The sequence below is a fragment of the Ptychodera flava genome, unplaced genomic scaffold (assembly GCF_041260155.1).
Source record: "Ptychodera flava strain L36383 unplaced genomic scaffold, AS_Pfla_20210202 Scaffold_66__1_contigs__length_654902_pilon, whole genome shotgun sequence".
In the NCBI taxonomy this organism is placed as follows: Eukaryota; Metazoa; Hemichordata; class Enteropneusta; family Ptychoderidae; genus Ptychodera; species Ptychodera flava.
In genome coordinates this window covers 65,157-91,337 of record NW_027248388.1, presented here as the reverse complement: position 1 = coordinate 91,337, position 26,181 = coordinate 65,157, and the positions used below count along the sequence as shown (strand labels likewise).

Sequence of the window (26,181 nt, the reverse complement as noted above, 5' to 3'; positions counted from 1 at the left end):
TAAAAATGTAGCGAGTGTATCCAATAGCGTTTACAACACGTACTTCCATCACATCAAATAGAAACTTGTAAAAATCTCTGCACGTTAAGCAGTAATATTCTACAGTCACATAAAATATGTCATGAAAAACAAGAGTTGTTTTTGAAATGCGAAGCACATTTATTTTTCTCGAATGCAAATCAATTTGAAAGTCAAGAAAGATATTTACTGGATTTGTTTGCTAAAATGCACAATTTGCGAAAAAAACCTCATGAACATAAAAGTCCGAACAGGAGGGGAAAAATCGGATAACAATCATACTGACACCAAGTAAAATGTTTCTATGCGTATTGATGGCTGATCTAATACAACGTACGCGTTCGGTTCTTTAAGAAGCAATTAAATGAGTTCAAATCCAGAAAGTTAAAATAGTACATTGTTTTGAAGAAGATATAGCTTTAAAATATCTGACGATCATAAAAAATATGTTGGTTTCGTTTTCAATGCTGTAAAAACCCTAACCGCATTCTGAAGTCACGAGTAATAAGCTTACTATGAATAGAAAATTGCTTTTGACTTGTGAAACATATAACCCACACTTATAGGTGAAAAACATAGTTACGTATTATCATGAATAAAAGTACAATACAACGGAAAATAAAACACGTGATTCAGAAACGTCTTAACACGATAGATAACACTTCACCAAATCATTACGACAGTAACGTGGCCGAGGAAATATAAGCTTAGGGGACTGGCTTTAGAATACAGCCCAGAAAAATACATGCAATTCAAAAATTACAATATTCGGAAACGAAACACTTCTTTGGTATAATTCCCAATACTTTGTATAGTTTTTAAACTAATCCTACGAAACATCATGATCTGAAAAATCTGTATCTATAGTAGAGTGACCAGAAATAGTGTGAAAATGGCATTACATTATACTACTAACTGCTGTAAAATCAAAGAGCAAACCCCAAAACCACCAAAATCTTCAATATTCCTTCAGCAAAGTTCAGGTATAGACTACGTACACACGTAAAGAGAAATCAGTGAATGATAATCTTGCATGCATAGGTATACTGTGTTCAAACAATGAACATATCTAGCTGTGCAATACAATACTGAATCTTTCAAGCGCACAAGATAGAAGTAAATTGAAATAAAAATCGAAAAAGTCTACAATCCAATAAAATGTCTTAATATACACTCTAGTATACACTCTAGTCACGGTATCTTTTCAATCGCGATAAAACTGTCAAACTCTCAGAAATACAGTCTATTACAGATACTAATATGTTACGTGTACTTCTGCGCTGAAACCGACATAAAGTCAACCTGACCAGCCTGACGGCAGAAATTGAAATAGCGCCACCTATCATGGGCTAATGAACTAGCGTAAGATTTGAACACTAAGGGGCAACATCAAAAGTTCAATATAATAAATCTAACTTAATTGCTTAAGTTTGGCCTCAGACCCCCCCACCCGCCCTTCTAACTTAACTGACCTAAAATTGAAAAACATGCGGACTCATACCCTATACTAATTCTTTCAAACGACGTACCAATGTACCATTGAATTAAATAAAAATTGAAAACCATTATAAAGTAACAAAAATACGGGTGACTGGATCGGTTTTAGCGTACAAAAAACAGCCTTGAAATCGTAAAATTTGCCAAAAAGACATTAAATCGTTTTTGACTGCACAGAAATTAATTTGGCCAAAAACCCCCCACCCCCAAACTTAAGCAATTAAGTTTTTTTTCAAACATCGATCTTTTGACGTCGCCCCTAATGTCAGTCGGTCGGATGTACATCTCATAAAAAAACAGACCCTTTTCAAAAACGGAAATAATTACAAAGGTATTGAGGTCTATCGTCTCTTTGTGAATCAATAACATAACATCCAGGTGTCTTATGTTTGCAATTTTGAACTATTGGAGTTTGTCTGGCACTACTTTTTACGGTGGAAGCTATCTAATGAGTAAAGCGTTCGCCTTCAGTCAAAACATAACAGCTGACAGGTTGCCAGCTGAAGTCATGTGTGGATTTACTCCTGGAATTTTATAAATCTGACGATGTTACAAGAAATCGGAAGGCATTATCCTGACCAGGATGAATAGCATAAAGTATGTACAATGTTCAGGTAAGATCTGATGAGTGTCTTTCTTGAAATCAAAACAAATATGAGAAGATTTCACAGCGATGCTTTGGTGAATACAACTGTCATTGCAATGCTGTACAGAATTAACAAATGTATTCTGTAAAAAAATATGAAAATTGCAACCGATCACTTTGATCTCCCCTTAATGAATTTTTAACATCAAATGTGAAATTCTAACCCAACATGGCCAGGAAAATATGAACATTTCTCAGAAAATGAAATTATTTGTATTTTCTACATGTCAAAACAGTTGCAATGAAGTAAACTTGATCACATTGTCTACAGTGTTCAAAATATCATTCTGAAAAAATTATCAAATTTCAACTGATGTCTTAAATTTTATGATTTTTGAATTCTTCACATCAAGAGGTAAAATTCTAACCCCAACATGGCCAGGAAAATATGAACATTTCTCAGAAAAATGAAATTATTTGTATTCTCTGTGTCAAAACAATTGAATCAAAACAAACCGGGTCACAATTTCTTCACATTTTACAAAAAGTTGACTCTGAAAATAATACAAAATTTCAACCAATGACTTTAATTTTTACATTATTGGATTCCTTACATCAAGATGAGAAATTCTAACCCCAACATGACTAGGAAATTATGAATAGTTTCTGAGAAAAATGAAATTATTGACATTGTTCATGGCATCAAAACAAAGCGGATTACAATTTCTTCACATTTTACAGAAAATTCACTCTGAAAAAAATACAAAATTTCATCCAAGGGTTTCAATTCCACTTGGAGTCATTTCCTGACATCATAACGAGAAATTCTAACCCAAACTTGGCTGAGAAAATATTGAGTTTTGATGAGAAAATCAGGAAAATTGTGTCAGTCATGGTGATGATGTGTTTGTAGGTTGTTCAGTTGTACAGCTGTATTTGCTGCAATATTTGCATTGACTGTCTTCTCAGATTTCTTACTTGTAAATGACCTTGACAGTGTCATCACTGCGATCTGAATAAACTATTCTACCGTCTGTAAACACTGCAATGTAGTAAGGGTTTCCATCTACAGTTACAGTTTCCTGGTATTCACCCTGTCTATCAAATTTCACTATCTTCCTATCATCTGCCACATAAATATTGTCTGCATTGTCAACTGTAACTCCACATGGATCCACTAAGTGATCACTTCCAAATTGATTCAATATTTCAAGATTACTGTCCAAAACATAGATACACTTTACATCACCATCACATGACACTATGAGTTGATATTTGCTATTCATGGTCAGAGACCAGGGCTTACTGAGTTGTCGTCTTGAAATAATGTCCCCATCTCCATTACATTTGATTACACAGTCTGCATCGTAGTCTGCTATGAAAACATTTCTGTCTTTATCAACAAATACACCAGTGGGGTATTTCAGTTTACCCATTGCTATTATTTGTTTCACTTCACTCTTTGCATCACTCACTACAATGCATTGGTTGATGTCATCCGCTGTGTAATAGTCACCATTGTCTGCCATTGCTGTGTCGTATGGTTTGAAATTGTGAGGTAAGCCATGAACTGTGACAGATGTTAGAATCTGTGCAGTGTCTGCTGTTACTGTCTTCACACTGCCAGGCTGGGCACCACGTCCATAGTCACAGACAAGTACATGTCCATTCTGGTTTATTGTCAATCCCCTTGGGTCAAAGACTTCTCCTGATGATTTCTTGCCATCTCTGGACAATAAAACCCTGACAGTGTTGGACAGTGGTGTACCTTTGGGTGTAAGGTAACAATTTGCAGATGTAGGTCAAAGGTCAACAGCTGATAAAACAGTAGCACTGCCATTGAAACATGATTTTTTGACATGAAGGTGACAATTTCTTGAAAAAATCTCATTAATTAAAAAATTTAAACGGTAAAAATGTTACTAATTTGCATAATTAATTAAATTTTACCGATAAACAAATCGTTCAGGCTGGTAATTGTACTTTTCACCTCTCTCTAAATGCTAGTAGTTGTTCAATTGAGTAATGACTGTGGTTTTTTGACATTCTTAAGATTTTAGGTAATAATTAAAAATTGCTCTGATCAAGTAATTTGCATAATTAATGAATTAAGGTAATTAGGCTGTATCTCAAAAATGGTTCAGTGCAATATGCTAGAATTTTGTGGAATTTTCACTGAAGTCATGGCAATGCCATTGCCTTTGGTCCAGTGAATTTTATATTTATGGTAATGACTAATTTGCATAATTAATGAATTTAGGTAATTAGGCTGTATCTCAAAAATGGTTCAGTGCAATATGCTAGAATTTTGTGGAATTTTCACTGAAGTCATGGCAATGCCATTGCCTTTGGTCCAGTGAATTTTATATTTATGGTAATGACTAATTTGCATAATTAATGAATTTAGGTAATTAGGCTGTATCTCAAAATGGTTCAGTGCAATATGCTAGAATTTTGTGGAATTTTCACTGAAGTCATGGCAATGCCATTGCCTTTGGTCCAGTGAATTTTATATTTATGGTAATGACTAATTTGGATAATTAATGAATTTAGGTAATTAGGATGTAGCTCAGTAGTGGTTCAGTGTAATATGCTACAATTTGGTGAAATTGTTTCTGAAGTCATGGCAATGGCACTGCCATTTGGTCGAGTGAATTTTATATCTACTCTATTCAGTAATTTGCATAACTAATGAATTTAGGTAATTAGGCTTTATCTCCGTAATGGTTTGGTGTACATTGTTGTTGACCTGTCACTGAAGTCATGGCAGCGTCATTGTGTTTGTCCAGTGAATTTTATCTGTGTAGTAATGACTTATTTGCATAATTAATGACTGTAGGTAATTAGCTATAGGCTGTAATCAACAACAGTTCAGTGTAATATGGTAGAATTTTGTGGAATTGTCACTGAAGCTTTTGCCGTGTCATCACATTTACTCCTGTGAATTGTATCAATTGTATTGGGGCATTATGGGTCAGTGGCTAGAGCAGTGGACCCACGATCACAGGATGGTGAGTTTGAGCCCCGGCATGGCCATGGTGTTGTGTCCTTGAGCAAGGCACTTTATTCCTCATTGCTTCTCCCCACCCAGGAGTGATGGGTACCTGGTAGGACAGTGGTTGTAATGTGTGTGTTAGCTCTGCTGCGCTTATTGGCTGCACATGTGAGCTGTTGTTTGCTCCCCAGGGAGTTGAGTGGTATCATATTAGGTCCAGTGACCATGGGTAATAATAATTGTAAAGCGCCTTGATCACATCTACTTGTGAATATGTCGCTATGTAAGAACCCATTATTATTATTATTATTATTATTAATTTGCATAATTAATGACTATATACCAATTAGGCAATATTTTGAAATTTTTTTGTAATATTCTGCAAATTTGTTTAATTGTTGATGTTTGTTGCTTTAGTATTGTCTTTCTTTATTTTCTGTCCATGGTGTTTACGAATTTACATGTAGCTAGTTAGACATAACTTAAGAACAGTAGTTTGATGTAGGATACCACAAATCTATTAAATCATTGTACACTCCATATCTAAATTTTGTATGTATCTGTAATATGATGTATGGATGCGTGTTTGCATGAATGAATGAATGTTTATGTATATGTAAGTATTGACCCTTAAAGGGAGGTGGTCGTCGGAACTCTGCTCAAAGGTTGCCAGAGACCCCTACGACCTATGTAAATACCGTTTCTAGGGTAAGTTGGCGGTTGATGAAAGTGAAACATGTTTGTTAACAATGAATATCGTAAATTATATATGTTGAAGCTACGTTGAAGTGCTGCATATAGATATCATGCATGCATAAAATACATTGTGTGTCAACAAGAAAGTCGCACACGTGCAGTTCCGATGACCATGGGCACCCCCTTTAAATTGATTCATTCTTGCAAACACTTGGAATTGCACAATGGTCCATACACCTATATGTAACCTTGATTCCAAACTTAGCTACAGTGATGTAAAAGGTGTTCTTCTGACCACAGCAAAGATGTTGATGTAAACTTTAGTTAACATTAATACAGACAAATAGTTTATTGTAAGTACTTAGTGGATGCTTTATGGCATCTTTTTCGATTTTTTTGTTCTGTGTTCAGTTTTACAATCTGTTCACTAAACCCATACACCACCATAGTTTGAATTCAACTCCACTGTTTCCTATGGTCGAGTTTGGAAATACAGGGACATTGGGGTCAAAGGTTGAATATATACAAATGGCCAGTTTTCAGCATGTTTACACTCCCAATATATACAGCCACAGTTCATTCAATTGTCAAAAATAATATAGTAGTTTGCATATCAAAAACAGTAGTTAACCCTCAGAGCGCTGAATACTTTCTATGGCCATTTCCCTGTGCGCTGAATAAAATAATGACGTAACACAGTAATTGCACTGTCTCATTCATTGATACTTTATTGCAATAAGAATTGGTCCAATCTGGACAATGTATATATGAAATGCAATCAACATTTCATGAGCTGTCCATCTGTGATGTCTTGATTGATTAAATATGACAAATACAATGGAATTTTGGGGGCTAAAAGTTTGGTTTTTGGTAAAAAATTGTTAAAAAACATATTTTCAGATGCTTTCCTGAAATAATCTTTAAAAAATTGCATTCACATGGCAAAATTTCATTCATGGCACCTGCATGTCATATTGCATGATCAGGTTTTCTCGGGTTCAAAGTTGAAGGACACTGGATGATGATTGGATAACAAGCATATTTTCTTGCCTTGATGTATGCAAATACCCCAAAAGACATGAATATATTATGTTAATGTCAAAACGACATATCTCGGTATACGCGCAGGCGCAAATGGCCATTTAAACAAGATTTCTCGTTATCTGCGCTCTGAGGGTTAAGTATGCTTTTTGGCGTGAAACAAGAGGATATCCTACAGAATGTCAAAGCCCTAACAAAGTGGACAGCTGTTGTCACTTTCACTTCCTGATGTTTTTAGGGTTTCGATATAATTTGATTCCATGTTTTGATTTCATACCAGTGTCTCCAGATATTTTACACAACAGTCTGACATCACTGCACTGTGATATGACACATAAGGGAAAGTGCTTTTCAATCTAAAACAGAAACAACACACTGAAAAATGATATGAGTCCAGCTTGGCAAAATGATACCTAAATAGTCAAAATGATGAGATTTTGATATTATGAAATTATACTTTTTGTCATAATATTGTGCTTCTTTGTAAAAAGGGCTCCCTAACTTGGCAAAAAATATACATCAAATTTGACTCCATAAGTTAAACCTTTAGAATGACCAATGGTCCCTACATCAAAAGTGAAAAGACAATAACTGTACAATGGTAAGCTGTGTGAATGTATCAGTGATAACTCAGAAATCCTTTGACATAGATTTCCTTTAAGTTTCAATTCCTATGTTTAAAGTGATAAGAAACTTGTGCATATTATCAGTCCAAAAAAATAAATCAAAAAATTTTGCTGTTCGATAACAAAAATAGGGTAGGAGGTTGCAAGAATTTTTTTCCAAAATATTTTTGTTTTTAAATATGTATATGCATTTTTCAGGTTTTCAGGATGGTCAAACACTGGCCACAACATTTCCAGGAAAATGTATCATACATATTAAAGGTTTAAAAACATAAAAAACATCCTCGTTCAAGCAAATGCCAAGTAATAAACGTGATTTTATGGGTTTTTTCTTTCTTAATTTTACTTAAGTGTTTACGTTGCTCTAAAAAGTTTCGGGTCGGTAGGTAAAAATTAGGGTAGGTCAGGTTATCAGAACACAATTTTTTGTTCGGCCTCATTACAGAGGTACTGGGCCACTTTTTTTGGGGGGGGGGGGTGGGCATACAACTTCACTTTGCCAGGTCTTTCTAATTGACCTTTTAATTTGCATCAGATATAAGAAAGGGGAATTAAATGAAGAATTCATAAATATAATGCTGAGTCATGTCAACATGGTATCAACCCTGTTGACATTAAGAATACCTAGTAAATCCTTGCTGCTGTCAAGTGATAGTGGAAATGGAATTATGAAGTAAAGTCTGTTTTCAACTCTTGATGTTCACAGGTGCTCCATTAATTTATTTGCAACATTCTATGTACAACTTAGGTGTTTGAAATGTATTAAATAAACTCTCAGTCTTCTGGTGTACATAATTGTGTGGTGGCCTATACCAAATGCAGCCTTCAGCAAACAGTTTTTCACCTGTAGAGGGCGCTGTCCAAGTGACACCACGCTCAAAATCAAAGTCAATATCTGCTGTACACAAGTTGTGTTTATGTTAAACTGAGTAGGGTATCTGTATTTCATAAGCTATCAGCATTGAAGAAACATTGAGAAATAAGAAATTATTATTGTTGATAAAAATTTCATTTTTAAGATAAAAAACATCATTTGCCTAAGGCTAAGCTGGCTGATTAGAGATTCATGTGATTCAATTGCAGCAGAAATACAGTTTTCAGCAAAACAAAAACGAGAAATTCGAGTATAGGGATCAGTGTGAAACTGAGACATGAATGAATATGTTCAAATTGTAATGAAAGATTTATAAGGGCCATTTTAACTAGGGCTTTTTTCTGATTTTTGGTCAAGAAATCATAATTTAAAACTCTCATTATGTTAGCATTGAAATTTTGATGCTGTCATCAACATTCATCAAACTGCCTAAATATGGAGGGTTCATACAATACTTTTAGATGTAATTTGTTGAAAATATTAAAAATTGTGCAATCGAACTGAGAACAAGCCGTACTAGCTGCAAATTTTATGATATATTTTCATAATTTTATTGTCAAACTAAATTTGGTCATATAATACTGCTAACTGAAAGACGTGCATAGAAGTATCACTGCTCACTGATTTGCACCATGTCTACATATTTGAACAGGTCAAATAATGAACAGGTGTCACATTCATTAAATGGTGCCCAATGGAAAAGTACAAAAAATACAGTATTTCCTACACATACAGATTGTGATCATCCAAGAAACAAGTATGATGCCATTTACTTGAATGCACAACACAGAATGGCTGGCATTTTGTTGTTGTAATCTTTGTTTCTCTTTAACGTGATTAGTTTTAGTGGGAAATCTCAAATGATTTTAAAAGTTTTAAATTTTCATGCCACTTTCAACACTTTTTTGTGTTTTTATGGGTCTTATTCAAAGAAAACTCTTGGAAAACTAAAAATATTTTTAGATCAGTGTATAACACATTTAAAGCTATTGTTGCTTTGATTACTAAAAGTATTGTGAGAAAATGTGAGTGAGATTATCTTTTACTATTAAGCCTTTCATTGGATTTTTAAGGAAGTTTAATAGATACATGTATTTCAATTTCTCAACAAAAGTATTTGTAGCACAGCTTTCAAATGTGTGGTGTAGGCTCTCAGGGATATCCACTCAATTGTAATGGAATGACGTGACATTTACACATTTTAATGTAATTTTTTTGGACGACTTTTTTTAATAAAAAGCATCCTTGAAGAAATAGAGAAAAATAGTTTACTGCTAGAAGACTTTGAATTCTACATTCATAAAACTGTATATACTGTGTTTAGGTAGCTTTTATGTGAACTTCATTTTCTTTGCTCACGTGTTCACACACGTGAGCATATGGTTTAGCCATGTCTGTCTGTGTGTGTGTCTGTATCCCCATTATCTCAAAAACGGCTGAACGTATTTCAGTCAAATTTGGTAGACATCTTTAGAATAGAATTCAAATGGCTAGAACTGAAAAGGTTTTGGTGGGCGTGGCTTGCATATTAATGAAGTTATCACAGTTTTAATTTTGTGATACATGGTAGTCTATGGGAAGCATGATGAGCATGGTTTCTGGACATCTCGACCCCTAACCAACTCGACCCTAGACAACTCGACCCGCTACCAACCCAACCCTGGTTAGACCTTATAGCCTTGCTCCTTCATGCCAAATATCAAAGTCACAGGTCTTGCCAATTTTGAGAAGAAGATTTTTAAAGTATTATTTTCTGATTTTTCTATGACCTTTGACCTCCCCCCCCTATACCTATGCAGCTGAGCTATGGCAATGGCTTATTCTGGCGTATGTTAAAGTCCAAGACAGCCAGCGTCTATTGGACAATGGCCAGTAGGGGACCAAATTGCTCTCCACAATTGGGGATTCCACTTGACCTTTGACCTTGGCATCTTCCCGCAACTCATTTATTATGTGCATTTCTAATTCTGAGCTAGCCAATAGAGCTAGAGGTCTGATTTTTGGTATATAGGGATAACTTAGCAATACAATTTTTGACAAAATGTCATGTGACCCCATTGACCTTTGACCTCAAATATACATATATGGCCATAACTAAGTAACCCCCCTCAAATATACATATATCGCCATAACTAAGTAAACACAAGTGCTACACCCTTCATATTTGGTATGATGGGAGACCTTATGACATCACATCCTGTACCTCATTAATTATGCACATATCTAATTCTGAGCCAGCCAATAGAGCTAGAGGTCTGATTTTTGGTATATAGGGATAACTTAGCAATACCATTTTTTTAACATAATGTCATGTGACCTTGATGACCTTTGACCTCAAATATACATATATGGCCATAACTAAGTAACCACAAGTGCTACACCCTTCATATTTGGTATGATGGGAGACCTTATGACATCACATCCTGTACCTAATTAATTATGCGCATATCTAATTCTGAGCCAGCCAATAGAGCTAGAGGTCTGATTTTTGGTATAAAGGGATAACTTAGCAATACAATTTTTTTGACAAAATGTCATATGACCCCAATGACCTTTGACCTCAAATATACATATATGGCCATAACTAAGTAACCCCAAGTGCTACACCCTTCATATTTGGTATGATGGGAGACCTTATGACATCACATCCTGTACCTAATTAATTATGTGCATATCTAATTCTGAGCCAGCCAATAGATCTAGAGGTCTTATTTTTGGTATATAGGGATAACTTAGCAACACAATTTAACTTGATTTTAGTCATTGAAACTTGCTATATACATCAAAGATACTGTGATATAACATTATTGAAAGTCAAAAGACGTTTTTACTTCAGCCAATTCCTAATTTGCATATTAAATGAATTTTCATACTAGGGATATTCATCTGAATTGACTTGATCAAAATTGATGTAACTTGCTATGTACATTTCAGACACTGTAATACAATATTATTGAAAGTCATTAAGCATTTTCTCTTCAGCCAATTCCTAATTGCATGTTTAATGAACTTTCCTTATTAGAGATATATATCTGAATTGACTTGACCAAAGTTGACAAAACTTGCTATATATATTGCAGATACCATGATACAACATTATTGACAATCATTAAGCAATTGTACTTAAGTCAATTCCTAATTTACATATTTAATGAACTTTGCTTATTAGGGATATATACTGGGATTTACTTGATCAAAGTTGGCAAAACATGACAACATTGATGGTTATACCTGGTTAAAACAATATCGAAAGTCATTTCACATTTTCATGTCAGCTAATTTACAATTGCATATCTAATGAGCTTTCACAGCTTGGCATATATGGCTTGAAGGACTTGGCCAACGGTAATTACACTTGCTATATAAAATGGTGATACAATGACAGCAGTCAAAGAACTTTTTTTCAGCTAATTACATATTTGTATACTTCATGACCTTTGAGAATTAATCGGCGGTGATTATTGTTCATTATGTTGATCATAATACTTTCAATGAAGTTGCAAACATGTGGCAAAGGTTCAAATTTACACATAACTGTATGAACACGTGAGCATTTTCAGTTCATATCTGGTCTTTGATATCTTTCAGGAAGTAATAAGGACTGATAGCAGTACTAAGAAGATGACTCCAGTGAGATAATCTTTCACAGTTATACTTGTAATGATGAATCTGTAGTGAAATTCTACTTGGACTGTGAGGGCAGTATTGATGATGGTGGCAACAGAATGAATCACAGCTGTCACAGTTTGAAACTGATGGTGATGGATATTCTGATTGACTTGTAATGATGAATCTGCAGTGAAGTTCTACTTGGACTGTGAGGGCAGTATTGATGATGATAGCAACAGAATGAATCACAGCTGTCACAGTTTGAAACTGATGGTGATGGATATTCTGATTGACTTGTAATGATGAATCTGCTGTGGGATTCTACTTGGACTGTGAGGGCAGTATTGATGATGGTGACAACAGAATGAATCACAGCTGTCACAGTTTGAAACTGATGGTGATGGATATTCTGATTGACTTGTAATGATAAATCCTGAGTTGAAATTCTAATGAACTGTGAGGGCAGTGTTGATGAATGTAACCATGACAGCTGCCAGTTAAGAAACTGACAGGGATGGAAATTCTGTATAAATCTTGACATTCACACTCACAGACATGCCACTCTTATGGTTTAATGGTGGTGACGTTTGTGATCAAAATCACTATCTTTGAAGAACACAAAATGACATGGTCAAATGTGATTCATTTACTCCATTTCAAAGTGACTATTTTGACACTTATAACGATGGATTATCTGATATAGACACTCACACTCACAACATCAGAGATGCCACTCTTCATGACTTTAATGATAGTGACATATGCGACCAAAACCACAGTTTTAAAGAAAATAAAATTACACGGTCAAATGGGATTGATTACTTCATTTCAAAGAGACTGTGTATGCCATGATAGAGAGTAAAGAAAGTGAACACATGTAAACATACAGGATGTAGAAATGATGTGACTGGTACAGGACTGTGATCATGAAGTGATATAGTTCTCTGTGTAATGTATGTCAGTTGTACTGTCATTTACAGCACATTTTGGGTTTCCTTGTTTCTCTATTTTCTATAGTTTTTCTGCTTTCTGCTCAAGTCTTACTGGGTCTAAGCTTTTCTCTGTGTAAATCATTTGTAATACATTATGAAATGTCAGAAAATACTTATTTTCTCGCTGTTTAATGTAAGATGAACTATTAGCTAGTATCAGGGCTTACATACACTCTAAAACCTAGTGAAGATTTACTGGAGCATGTGAATATATCGAATGCATGATAATTTTTTGTTAGTTGTTGGTTATGCAGTTAAGATAATTTATGAAACATTGCATATTTATTGTGTTTCTCTCAATTTCAAAATTTCCTGTAAAGATGGAGTGTGAACTATTCTGATTAGTTAAAATATGTATGCATAAATTTGCATGTAATAAATTGTGTTATCCTTTCAATGTTGGTAATAAGGTTATATTATGGTCCTGAACTTTTGATGTTTTACACAAAATATATTTTTTTATGGTTAGAGAGATTTGCATCTCCATTATGATACAAAAAATTCATAGTCTTCCGATAAATATGACACTAGATGTAAGTACTGAGTTACAAGTCAGTGACTTTATGAATGAATTACTGCCACAATGAGTTTCTTTTGACTCTCATGAAATACAAGATTTTATGAGATTATAGATTTCTGTAAAATGCACATTTGTCATGTATGTATGTATGTATGTATGTATGTATGTATGTATGTATGTATGTATGTATGTATGTATGTATGTATGTATGTATGTATGTATGTATGTATGTATGTATGTATGTATGTATGTATGTATGTATGTATGTATGTATGTATGTATGTATGTATGTATGTGTGTTTGTATGTATGTATGTATGTATGTATGTATGTGTGTATGTATGTATGTATGCATGCATGTGCATGCATGTATGTATGTATATATGTATGTATGTATGTATGCATGCATTTGCATGTATTTATGTATGTATGAAAGTGTGCCGGTATGTGTATATTTATGTAAATGTGTAGGAGGAGGCATCATGGGCCAATGGCTAGAGCAGTGGATGCAAATCGCAGGATAGTGAGTTTGAGCCCCGGCATGGCCATGGTGTTGTGTCCTTGAGCAAGGCACTTTATTCCTCATTGCTCCTCCCCACCCAGGAGTGATGGGTACCTGGTAGGACAGTGGTTGCAATGTGTGCATTTAGTTCTGCTGTGCTTATTGGCTGCACATGTGAGCAATTGTTTACTCCCCAGGGAGTTGAGTGGTATCATATTAGGTCCAGTGACCAGGGGTTATCATAATTGTAAAGCACCTTGATCACATGTACTTGTGGATATGTGCACTATATAAGAACCCATTATTATTATTATTTTTGTTATTATTTTTATTTTTCTTTGCATGAAAATTTGTCTGTGTTGGTAGCTAAATTACAGTCAATTGAACTTTTGATCTCAACACGCTAGATTTCAGTCACTGAAATTTTCTGTTGCAGCAGTACAACCTTCGTCAACAGAATAACCCGATCTCAATGTCGTCACCTTTCGGACACGTGACATCAAAATCGGGTCATAGACTTTTGGTAATTTATACCTTCCACTGTCTCTATTAAGGGATGGCTGGTTAACTCGGATATACATCGTCTCCTTGACACCCCTTTTTGAAGTATCGGGGATACCTATCAAGAAAGTCCACAAAGTGGTCTGATTCAATGTGGATATCTTGGGAAACTTCCGATGTTGTAGAGCTGGGACGCCGGTGTTCAAAAAATCTGGTTTTTAGAGATCTCTCCGTTTCACCGATGTAAAATTGTGTGCAAGGGCCCTTATCTGTCTGACCTTGACACGGAATCATGTAAACAGGACCAGTGATGTCTTTCTTGGCAGTTTTGTCCTTGGGTGCAACCAGTAACTGGCGTAGTGTTTGAGTAGGTTTGAAACAAACTATTATTCCGTAGGAGTTGAACGTCCGTTTCAGGGCCTCAGAAATACCCTTCACATACGGTAGAACAATCTGTCCTTTGCGAACGAAGTCTTTTTGTGCTTTTGAGGTGGTCGCTTTCGGTTTACTGACCCGATTGAACGTCCATGATGGATACCCACATTTCGCGAGAGCCTGCGTGATGTGTTGATTTTCTTCTGCACAATAAGTCGCATCGGTAATAATGGACTCTGCCTTATGGAAGAGAGTTCGTATCACTCTAAGTTTATGTTGTAATAGGTGATTAGATGTTAAATGCAAATACTGCTCTGTATGCGTAGGTTTACGGTAGATTTTGAGATTTATTGAGCCGTCTTGGACTACCGGATAATGTATCCAAGAAAGCGAGTGACCTGTTCTCTTCACCTTCAGTTGTGAATTTAATATCAGGGTCAAGAGTATTCAGATGGACATTATTATTATTATTATTATTATTATTATTATTATTATTATTATTATTATTATTATACGTATGTATGTATGTGAGTATGGATGTGTGTGTATGTATGTATGTGAGTATGTATGTGAGTATGTATGTGTCTTTTATGTATTGGGAATGCATATTCACCTCTCACTGAGTGTGGAGTGTGGTGCAAGTGGACATGTCAATTGAAGTTTGAAGTTTAATGATGTGAAAGTGGTAAGAAAATGTTTTGAACACTAGGTAATCTTAATTTTAATGTCAGGTTAACAGGTATTTTACAGGGTATCTTTCTTTTTTTTCCTTTTTTTTATTGCGATATCTTTTTTTAGTTCCATGAATTTTCTTTTCCGAAGATGACCATAAACTACTGGAAAAAATTAAAATTGCTTAAGGTTATTGCGATTTCCAGAGAGTGCTGGTTTATTATGAAATTTGAGAAAATACTACTTTTTCTATGGCGTGTATTACATTTCAAACTTTTACATAATATATCAGCCATGGTTATCAGAGCACTGAGTGTAGAGATCGCCAGATACAAATGTTTCTTTGATAAATTAACATTGAAAACCAAGGACACAATTTTATATACTTGCAATTTTGCTTCTTTGAAAAGCAATAATATCTCTACAAATGATGTTTTGAAGTCACCTAATAAACATATTATTTGGTTTAGTTGCAGTAAGCATATTGAAAATGATACAATAATTATCCGCATTGATTGTATTGTATAATACAAACTGATTTGCTTCGTAGGACAGCTTCTCGAATACAAGGAATTTTGACTCGATTAACCAGCTATAAAGAGAATATAATGAATTCTTGACTCGCGAGCCACAGGCTTCATAACCTCATTAACCGACAATTTTTCGCCCATCTGTTCTCTAAATCTCCGTATTAGGGTTTTTCTTTTACGTTTTTCCGTGTTGAGGAATAGAGCGAGGTATAATGATTCAGTATTCCAACCACGTCATTGCTACATTGATCTACCTACCTCTTTCGACCTGCCTTAACTGATGATAGACTTCCTTCTGTTCATCGGGAATGTCAGCGTCATCAACGATTGCCTGGATACGCTCCTGTAGATCCTCTTGTTTTGCAGTCAAACTGGCCTTGGCGGTCGCCTTCCCTGACTTTGCCCGTACCAACTTCCTGAATTGCTCTATTATGTCTTGTTTCCCTTTGGTAGGAATGTCAAAGTCATGAACGATGTTCTCAACATACTCCATGAGTACATCGCCCTCTATCACCAGCTTTTGATCAGGCTTGCCGGTCTTGTCTGGACCCAAAGGCAGGAACTTCTGGAAAGCCATCATTAATTCTTGCTTTATTTCTACAGGAATATCTACTTCATCGATTATGGCCCCTGTGTTTCGGACGAACTCTTGTCGATCAAAAACCAATTCAGAATGAGAGGCATTCAGTTGTTGTAATTCAGTCCGTATCTTGATCCATTCATTCATAAGTTCATCAAGTTCAGTTTGTCTACCTCTCTCTTGTTCCACTGACATTGCTTGTAGGATATCTCTGTCTGTAGCTTTCCGTCTTGTTGTTTGTTGTCTCATTGTAACATCGACCTGTTCTCTTAGAATGTCTGATTTGATTTCCTCATTCATCTCTTCGATGACTTCAATAGGCAGATGGTAGATGTCTTTACCTGAATACAGATGTTAATTACAATGATACACGATAACAATTTAATAAAAATACCTGAATTCATGCTATGTCATGATGAACTCTTAAAATCTCCAAAGTCAAAAGAGGGGATTGCAAGGGCTAATCATATCGCTTTTAATATTCACAACTATGACAAAAGAAGTAGGCCTACATACGGACAAACGCAAGGATTAAAACAATGTTTGTAGACAAAGTTATAACTGGTTTGGAGTCGTAAATCAGTAACGATCGATTGAGATACTTTTAACATTTAGATGCCACACGAATTGAAGGCACATTACCTTAAGTTTTATGTATACAGTAAATCACAAGATTACATATATGCACTTGCACACTACCTTAAACCCCTGACCCGAGGTAGACAAGATGGGATGGAAGTTGTCTATGGTCGACCATTTTTTTACATGTAGACATCTTTCAATAAGTCGAATAACATAATCAATTGTTCGTTTGCAACAATATTGGTGAAAAAGGGGGCCAAAAGATAGCGATTGTGTCTCTTTAAATAGTAACATTTATCTACAGATCCAATTACCAAACAACATTATGCCTAACATGCATTGGTGGAGAAAGACACGACTTATCTATCCACCGAATCGTTCATCTGCATCACTAATGTTTTATCCGTCTTTCCCATATTTATGATATATCATCGCCATTTGAACATACCTGCTAATTCCTCCTGACATAGCAGATACTCCTCATAGTCTATCGATGTTCCTAAGGACAGGAAGAGGGCTCCAATTTCATCCAGCAGACTCTCAGACAGGAATGTACTCTTCACCATCCTGTCAAGACTTCCACTTGAATAGTCATCCATCAAAGACTCCAGGGCTTCCGATGACTGGCAATCCATGATATAGGAAATGCATCCTTCGCGTGTATCATGTAACTTCATATGTTTATGGCGTTGGTCTAGTTGTTTCCCAACAAGTACAGCGTTTTGTTTTGTTTGTTTGTTGGAGAATAAAACAGCAGCAACTTTCCTCACACTTTTACCTTTCTTTGGAATAATACCGTCTGGTCTCACTTTTATTTTAATTTGACCTGAAGTGATCAATAAGAGTACACTTACATTTTATTGTCCCATTTGAGCAGGGTTCTAACAGGTGTATTCCTTTCCATGACACTGTACGAATTGTTAAATCAAGTAAGCTATTTCGCAGCCATTACTACAATGCTCAGCAAATGTTTTGAGACTGGTTCAGTGCTAATGAATTCACTGATTTTTATTTTGCATAGTATGCAAATTATAAGAATATACGTTACGATATATATTATCGTTGTTAGCAACCGTAATGTAGCTTCGTTATAAGTAAGATCTATACGTGTAATTTCAAGTTTCTAGGCTAACCAGATATTGCAAATTCATTGCAAATCCCGTAACGACTTTCCGAAGTCCATGAAATCATGGACTTGATTTCGTATGAAGCGTCATACACTGTGCGTTATCCGTAACGCTTTGTATTTAACATAATGTAAAATACATATTGTGTATTTTGTTTTGTAGATTATATTTTTTCATATTTTTTCCCTAAAGCATAGGAAAAGAAAAATATCTCGACCTTCGTTTGGTTCGATAGACATTCGGTAAAAGCCGATGATTGCTTCTGAAAAGAGACGAAGTAATTTGCTTTCAAAATATTGCGAAATATTGCTGCAACCTTTGAAAATTAAATAAGTAGAAAGCAGAGATCACCTAATATTCATCAAGGCACAACAAACAGTTCATATACGTGCCTTGCACTGTCAGGACAAACCGGCGTATTCAAAAACGCATGTATTAGCAAATGCATAGTAGGCACATATGTCATTTGACATCAATATGCTGCTAAATTGGTCGAATATTGTCACAATATTGATTATATTAGACATAAGGGGCGCTGTAATTGGTCCTTGGAAGCGTAAAAGAGGGAGATGAATGAAATTAAAATTCACCATTGAGCACATCGACATCACTCAGTTACCATAAAAATAAGGCTCATTTAGCCTTCAGTGATTTCATGCAGGGTTGGGCGGGTTTTTCATTGTGTAAACATTGACTCAGTGCCCAATGGCCTTATCTAAAATATCACCTTCCCGATTTTAAGTTGGAAGATTGAAATGCGGGTATGACCTTATCAAAACTACTTCGATTCGTCCCAGTAGACTTCCATGTTTACCCTGTATTGACACCCTTCGATTTTCCTCTATCATTCGCACTTTTAACCCCGTTCATATTCTAAATAATCAAATATGCATAAATGCACCGATACAATCAGTTTTGTTTTGTAAATGAAGTACTATGAGCTTCCCTACAGACACCCAATGTATAGCGAATTGACAATTTTAAGGGAAATTACAATATTATATTTGTTGCACACATATGAACGTCTAACCACCCCAATGCAGTAAAGTGCATTTATATATATTGTCAAACATAAACGAACGCATTAGTTAAGCTAATTGGACAGGAAAGTTGACAAGCTTTTGTGTATCAAATCGAGCCAAGTGCTTCGATATATGGATTTATTTGGAATAAGCTATGCATTTATAGAGCTAATTCATTACCGCTAACTTTATCATCATATTAATAAGAAAATAAATGATTTTAGAGCTTATATATATATATATATATATATATATATATATATATATATATATATATATATATATATATATATATATATATATATATATATATATATATATCACTTTATTTACAAATAATGATCTCTGTTGCTTAAATTTAAAGGGGAAGATCACCAAGGATGATTTTTACATATGTGGTAGCTCTGTGGTCATTTACTCCAGAAAAGCTATTTTCACCATTTATAACTCGCCCGATTTTCTATGAAAATGATAAAAATAGTACAGGAAGTTGCCCATGTAATTTGAATCATGGGAAAAAAGCCCCAAGCTTGGAGCTTGCATCATGTGATATGGAAGGGACCATCTTCGGATGGGTATGGCCCCCACATTGTCCACTCACAGTAGTACAGTAGTAAACAGCAACACAAAATCTGACAGTGGACAGTTTATTATAAGTGATTCACCGTTTATGCAAGGATACTCAGTATAAACAAAAGTTATGTTAATACGCACAGCCTGGTTTGAGCCTGGGTGAGTGGACAATGCCATACCCATGGGAAAATGGTGCCTTCCATATCACATTATGCAAGCTCCAAGCTTGGCGCTTTTTCCCATGATTCAAATTACATGGGCAACTTCCTGTACTATTTCTATCGGTTTTTGTAAAAATCGTGCAAGTTATAAATGGCGAAAATAGCTTTTCCGGGGTAAGTGACCACAAAGCTAGCACATATGTAAAAATCATCCTTGGTGAACTTCCCCTTTAATGCATCTCTAACAATCTTCAGACTGACGGACGGAATGTAATATGACATTTTGATTTTAGGTTGTGTTGAAATGTGATAAAATGATAAATGTCGATAATCTACGCGGTTAAGCAAGAGCTCAGAGATGCCGTCAAATTTTCGCCACCAAAAAAGTTTACTCTATCGATTTCCTTACCTTGCAGTCGTATTCCTCCACTACTTAATTTTTTATCCCTGGAAATGTCGACTCCGTTTCCATCACCAAATGCTTTGTATTTTGATTGTAGTTCCTCTTTATCACGCTGCTCAACTGCTCAAGAAGCAAACGTAATTATGTTTAGAATTCAGCATTTGTCATCTATATATGCACCTTACAGATTAATAAATGCCAAGTGACGGAATATTAATGACCATGAATAGTTGACATAACAGAATATCATCAGCATAAATTCAAGAGGTATAATACACCTTTGAACGATTTTTACAAAGCAAAATCACGTTTTCCGTGCAAGTCACACATAGAAGAAATCAATCAAAAAATAGTGATATATACTAAGTTTTTCATAGGATATTTCTTCAGCCAAAAAAAAATCGACGGGTATTGACCCCTTTCTGTAGATATCAAGCATGGTTTCTACTTCAATCATTACAGTTAATTGTTTTGACTTTATAATGTTCCTTTCCTGTTTTATCCTTAATGTTGGATATCCTTGACTTGTCGACATCAACTTTGCCTAATATAGATTTAATATTTAAGAATCGTGAAATACCAAACAAGGTATTCGGTATATATATATATATATATATATATATATATATATATATGTATATATATATACACACACACACACAGAGATGAAATCGTGGGAAATTACAGTGCTCGATGCTAAAGCAGAGCGTTATAAATAATAACACAAAATTACTTCAAGTAAATAGTATTGATATATGTTACTGAATGATAATGATATCTGTCTGATGATTGCAGGTTGCATGAAACTTAAGTAACAGTCTAACAGATGTCATTGCTTTGTACTTGAAGTAAGTTTGTGTTATATATATATATATATATATATATATATATATATATATATATATATATATACACACACACACACACACACACACACACACACACACACACACACACACACAGATGAAATCGTGGGAAATTACAGTGCTCGATGCTAAAGCAGAGCGTTATAAATAATAACACAAAATTACTTCAAGTAAATAGTATTGATATATGTTACTGAATGATAATGATATCTGTCTGATGATTGCAGGTTGCATGAAACTTAAGTAACAGTCTAATAGATGTCATTGCTTTGTACTTGAAGTAAGTTTGTGTTATATATATATATATATATATATATATATATATATATATATATATATATATATATATATATATACGTACAAAAATGCATACATACATGCATACATACATGTACACATACATACATACATACATATATACATACATACATACATACATACATACATACATACATACATACATACATACATACATACATACATACATACATACATACATACATACATACATACATACATACATACATACATACATACATACATACATACATACATACATACATACATACATACATACATACATACATACATAAATACGTACATACACATACATACATACATACATACATACATACATACATACATACGTACTTTACGTACATGCATACAACAAGTTTTTGAGGAAATATGAACGTTCAAAAATGCACTTAATGCAGTTGTTTTGACCATGTTATAGTCAAATTTTCTACTATAATTCTCATGTAGCGATACGTTATCTTAAATTCAGTTTTTAAGTTTCCTTTATATTAACGGTGAACGTATTCTTCAGATTCAGGGATTTAGGTCGCGTATAGTGAACAGTTTAAGTTTTTCTGTTGTCAACATTATTGGGCGACATCAAGATTTACACTACAAGCACACATTCACCCCATAAATACACATGCACTTCTAAATTCAACCAAAACACAACATATCGTGTATTGATACCTTTCTCTTGAACAGTGGACTTTTTTATATATTGGGCACATCTGTATGCATTAGTTTCTTTCAGATCGGTAGTTATAGATGTAACAAAGCATTAAATGCTATCCTTCTCCTTTGTTTATGTGATCTCTTATTATCTTTGCACGCTGAAATACTGTCGCGTTTTTCGTTATGACGGACACTATTTTTTTTGGCTCTCAAATCATGTGGATCTTCACCCATATCTATCGCATATTCTGTCGCCTCGAGCTTATCTATGTGTTTACTGAAAATCTCATCACTGTGAGACCATACTATAATATATATATATATATATATATATATATATATATATATATATATATATATATATATATATAGAGTCGAGGATAAAAAAATTATTGGATGTTAGATACTCATTTTACTGTTATTATGCGTGGTTTGCTGCTTCTATTTTATCATATATATATATATGTTATATATATATGTATATATAGGTATATATTTATATATAATCCCATTTCGGCTCGAAGTTGTACGGCTCCGCGAAAAACACTCGTATACGATGACGTCAAACAGAGAAAAATTCCATGGGATTATATATTTATCACATGAACAGTCTTCTTATTTTTCTTTGATGTGGATGGATCAAAATTATTTTAACAAATTGCATGATTTTTATCGCGATTTTGTGTTTTATTTACGCGGATTACTTTCATTTAACGAGTAAAGCGGCCCGTCACCCAGGAGATGTGCAAATGTTTACAGGTATACTTTCATTCATAAATCCGATTAAGCTGAAATTTCGCTACAGCGAAAGGTATCTCCACCAATCAGACATCTGGATTCGGTCACGTGCGCGTGTCAATCATTGTCTCGCGCTGGAGCGATGCAAAGGCAAGTCTGCCATCATAGCTTTCACCGTACCGTGCTACCGACGGATAGCCATAGTATTTTGAGTTATTTAGAATATTTACAATTACATGTACAATGGCACTATCGAAGCAGTAGTTATCACTCTTAGAGATGCTGTGTCGTTTAAAATATCACAAGTTTACGACCTTAGCGAGCCCGAAAGATTCAGATCGATGACACACAGAGTGTACGCTTGTTGTTGTGGGCACTGCCGTACGTCACCGGTCTCCACCGCGCCGGTGGCCATATCAGTCGTCAATGTTTTCGTTTTATTGACTTTGATGTTTGCTGTGACACGTATCGCCCGTAGGTGCATCTCAATTTTGTTACTTGGTGGGAACTCTGTTCTGTTGTACAGTGAGTGTTGTCCGAGTCAACTTTCGAAATAAATCGGATTCTACAGCGCTGCACTGCAGAGTTAGGGCTACAGGTCGACAGCTGTATATGTCTTCACTACAGCCTTCCGCTGCAGGTTGATCTCGATCGAGAAACGACGGAATAATTGTGTGATGAAGGAAATTTATCGTTGTTCGTCGAATGACTTTATGCTTGTGCCTTCTATGTCGCTTTCCCGAAGATTATACGGTACTCATTTATTAAGTTGAACTTTCGTTGAGGTGTATCTTTAGGGTAATCGCCAACCGGGATCGCCAGGTACGACATCGCTTGGCGATCGCCAGGTACGACGACGTCCACTGGAGCAGTTACGTTACTGAGCCAAATGATCGCTAAAGCTTTAGCGACTTGGAATTTCGTTGGACATGCCTTCTATGTTTCCATATCTGGATTTATCGCGCCGGGTCACATTTTTGTCAAAATTCCATGAGCACGGCCGGGAGCACGGCATCGATCACGACAAATCGGTCTGTGTTGCGACGCGTCGACGAACGGTACCATTGCAGGAAAAAAGTTCCGGTTGATGACGTACAACAGGGGTAATATGGATTTCTTATCTGTGCTGGTGTACGTCACACAGGTGGAGATACGGGCCAGTTCATGTGATAAATATATATATATATATATATATATATATATATATATATATATATATATATATATATATATATATATATATATATATATATATATATATATATATATATATATATATATATATATATATATAAAATATATATATATTAAATATATATATAAAATGTACTTTTGAACAGCAAACTAACCAGACGGACTGCCTTCGTCTACTGCTTTTGGTGGTACTTCTGCTTCAGTAGGTAGCTTATTTTGAGCTTGAAACAAAATAAAAAAAAACTGATCGTTATATATACATTTATACACACACATATATGACATATATTATATATATATATATATATATATATATATATATAATATATATAATATATATATATATATATATAATATATATATATATATATATATATATATTATCATTATTATTATTATAATTTAATGTTATTGCTTAACATTTTTGTCAAATTATCACACCATCTACAAGTAGAATCGTACGCGAAAAACATAAACATGAGAATGCTGCTTAGAATCATTTCCTGAAGATTGCAGGATGCATGAAACTTAAGTAACAGGCATAAGTACTTGGAAGTTATCCGTATTATTATTTATAGCGCTCTGCTTTCAGCTTCGAGGACCGTAATTTCCTACGAGGAAATTTCTATACTTCGATAAATAAATAAATAAATATATATATATATATAATATATATATATATATATATATATATATATATATATATATATATATATATATATATATATCACAAATCGGGATTCACAAAATTATTTCAAGTCAGAGTAACACATAAATAGCACAAAATGTGTATCCTCAAAATGTGCTTCCTGAAATCATCAGACATCATCAATCATTAGATAATGCTATGTACATATTAAGTATTTAAGCTTCTCTTTTGACCAGCACGATTGCATTTTAATAGTAATTCTGAAATTGTACAGGTATATAATATTGCAAATTACGTTTCTTCAAATCAATTGAGTATACCTAGATTTCTTAGAAACGGACATAGAAATGTACTTAAAATTGTGTCATCAACTTTCAGAAAGATCAAAATCTAGTTTGTAAAATGATTAAAAAATAAAAGACATTAGTCCAATAAAAAAATTTCTGTTCGCACTTGTTCCTTTTTACCTGTTTCACTTCGATAACTGGCCAAAATGGCAGTTTTAGGAAATGAGCACAACCCGAAAAGGTTATCACGATTAAAAATGTTTTACTACCATTTAGGAAGTTAAAACTGCATCTTCTTTTTTCTGTCAGTTGCTGTTGACTTGTAGTCATCAACTGAAGTCCATCGGTATTGTTAAGAGACAAAGAAAAACGGTTACTCCTTGTGACAGTTTGTTTCACATAAAAACGATGATTGTTTTATCGAGCAAACGTAATCAAAATCGTAGAAATGAATTATTCAGTATTTACGCCTTCTACTAGATACAACGGGGGCAACCGTGTCAGGTTGCAGGAAGATAGTCTTTAGAAAAAAAATGTAACTTAGATTTTTCAGTACTCCACTGTCTCTTTATTTCTGAAAAATTACCTGTACTGACTGCATCCTCTTCCACAGCAGTTTCATCCTCTCTGTCAGAGATCATTGAATTGCCTACAAAGAGAAGTAATAGTTGAAGACTATATATATATATATAAGAAAATCGAGAAAGGCCAAATTTTGAGAGCAAATAACGCATGAACGTTCATAAATGCACTGAATGTAGTTAATTTGATCATGTAATTGTCACACTTTCTACAATGGTTCTCATGTAGCGATACGTATCTTACAAATCCCTTTATACTAACAGTAAACGCATTCTTCAGTTTCAGGGAATAAGGCATACAGTCAAAGCCTTCGTGTATTCAACATTATTTTGCGACATCAAGATTCACGCACGAGCACGCGTAAATCCCTCCACAAATACGCACACACTTCCCAATTCATTCAAATGACAAC

General features: G+C 34.6%; 1 protein-coding gene across 1 annotated transcript; it reads right to left on the bottom strand.

Moving 5' to 3' along the window:
- Positions 1–1,772: 1,772 nt before the first annotated feature.
- LOC139128737 (uncharacterized) lies at positions 1,773–18,015 on the bottom strand. The gene is made up of 3 exons (XM_070694467.1): positions 17,644–18,015; positions 16,292–16,954; positions 1,773–3,869 (listed from the first exon to the last, which is right to left on the bottom strand). Exons 1-3 carry the CDS (start codon positions 17,870–17,872, stop codon positions 3,076–3,078), a joined length of 1,686 nt encoding a protein of 561 aa, XP_070550568.1. The 5' UTR covers positions 17,873–18,015; the 3' UTR covers positions 1,773–3,075.
- Between the last annotated feature and the right edge of the window lie 8,166 nt (positions 18,016–26,181).

Coding starts and splice junctions, on each gene's coding strand:
- LOC139128737 (XM_070694467.1), bottom strand. CDS start 17,872: ATGAAGTTACATGATACACGCGAAGGATGCATTTCCTATATCATGGAT. Junction 16,955..17,643: donor ATGTCAGGAGGAATTAGCAG/GTATGTTCAAAT, acceptor ATCTGTATTCAG/GTAAAGACATCTACCATCTG. Junction 3,870..16,291: donor GTTAAGGCAGGTCGAAAGAG/GTAGGTAGATCA, acceptor TTACACCCAAAG/GTACACCACTGTCCAACACT.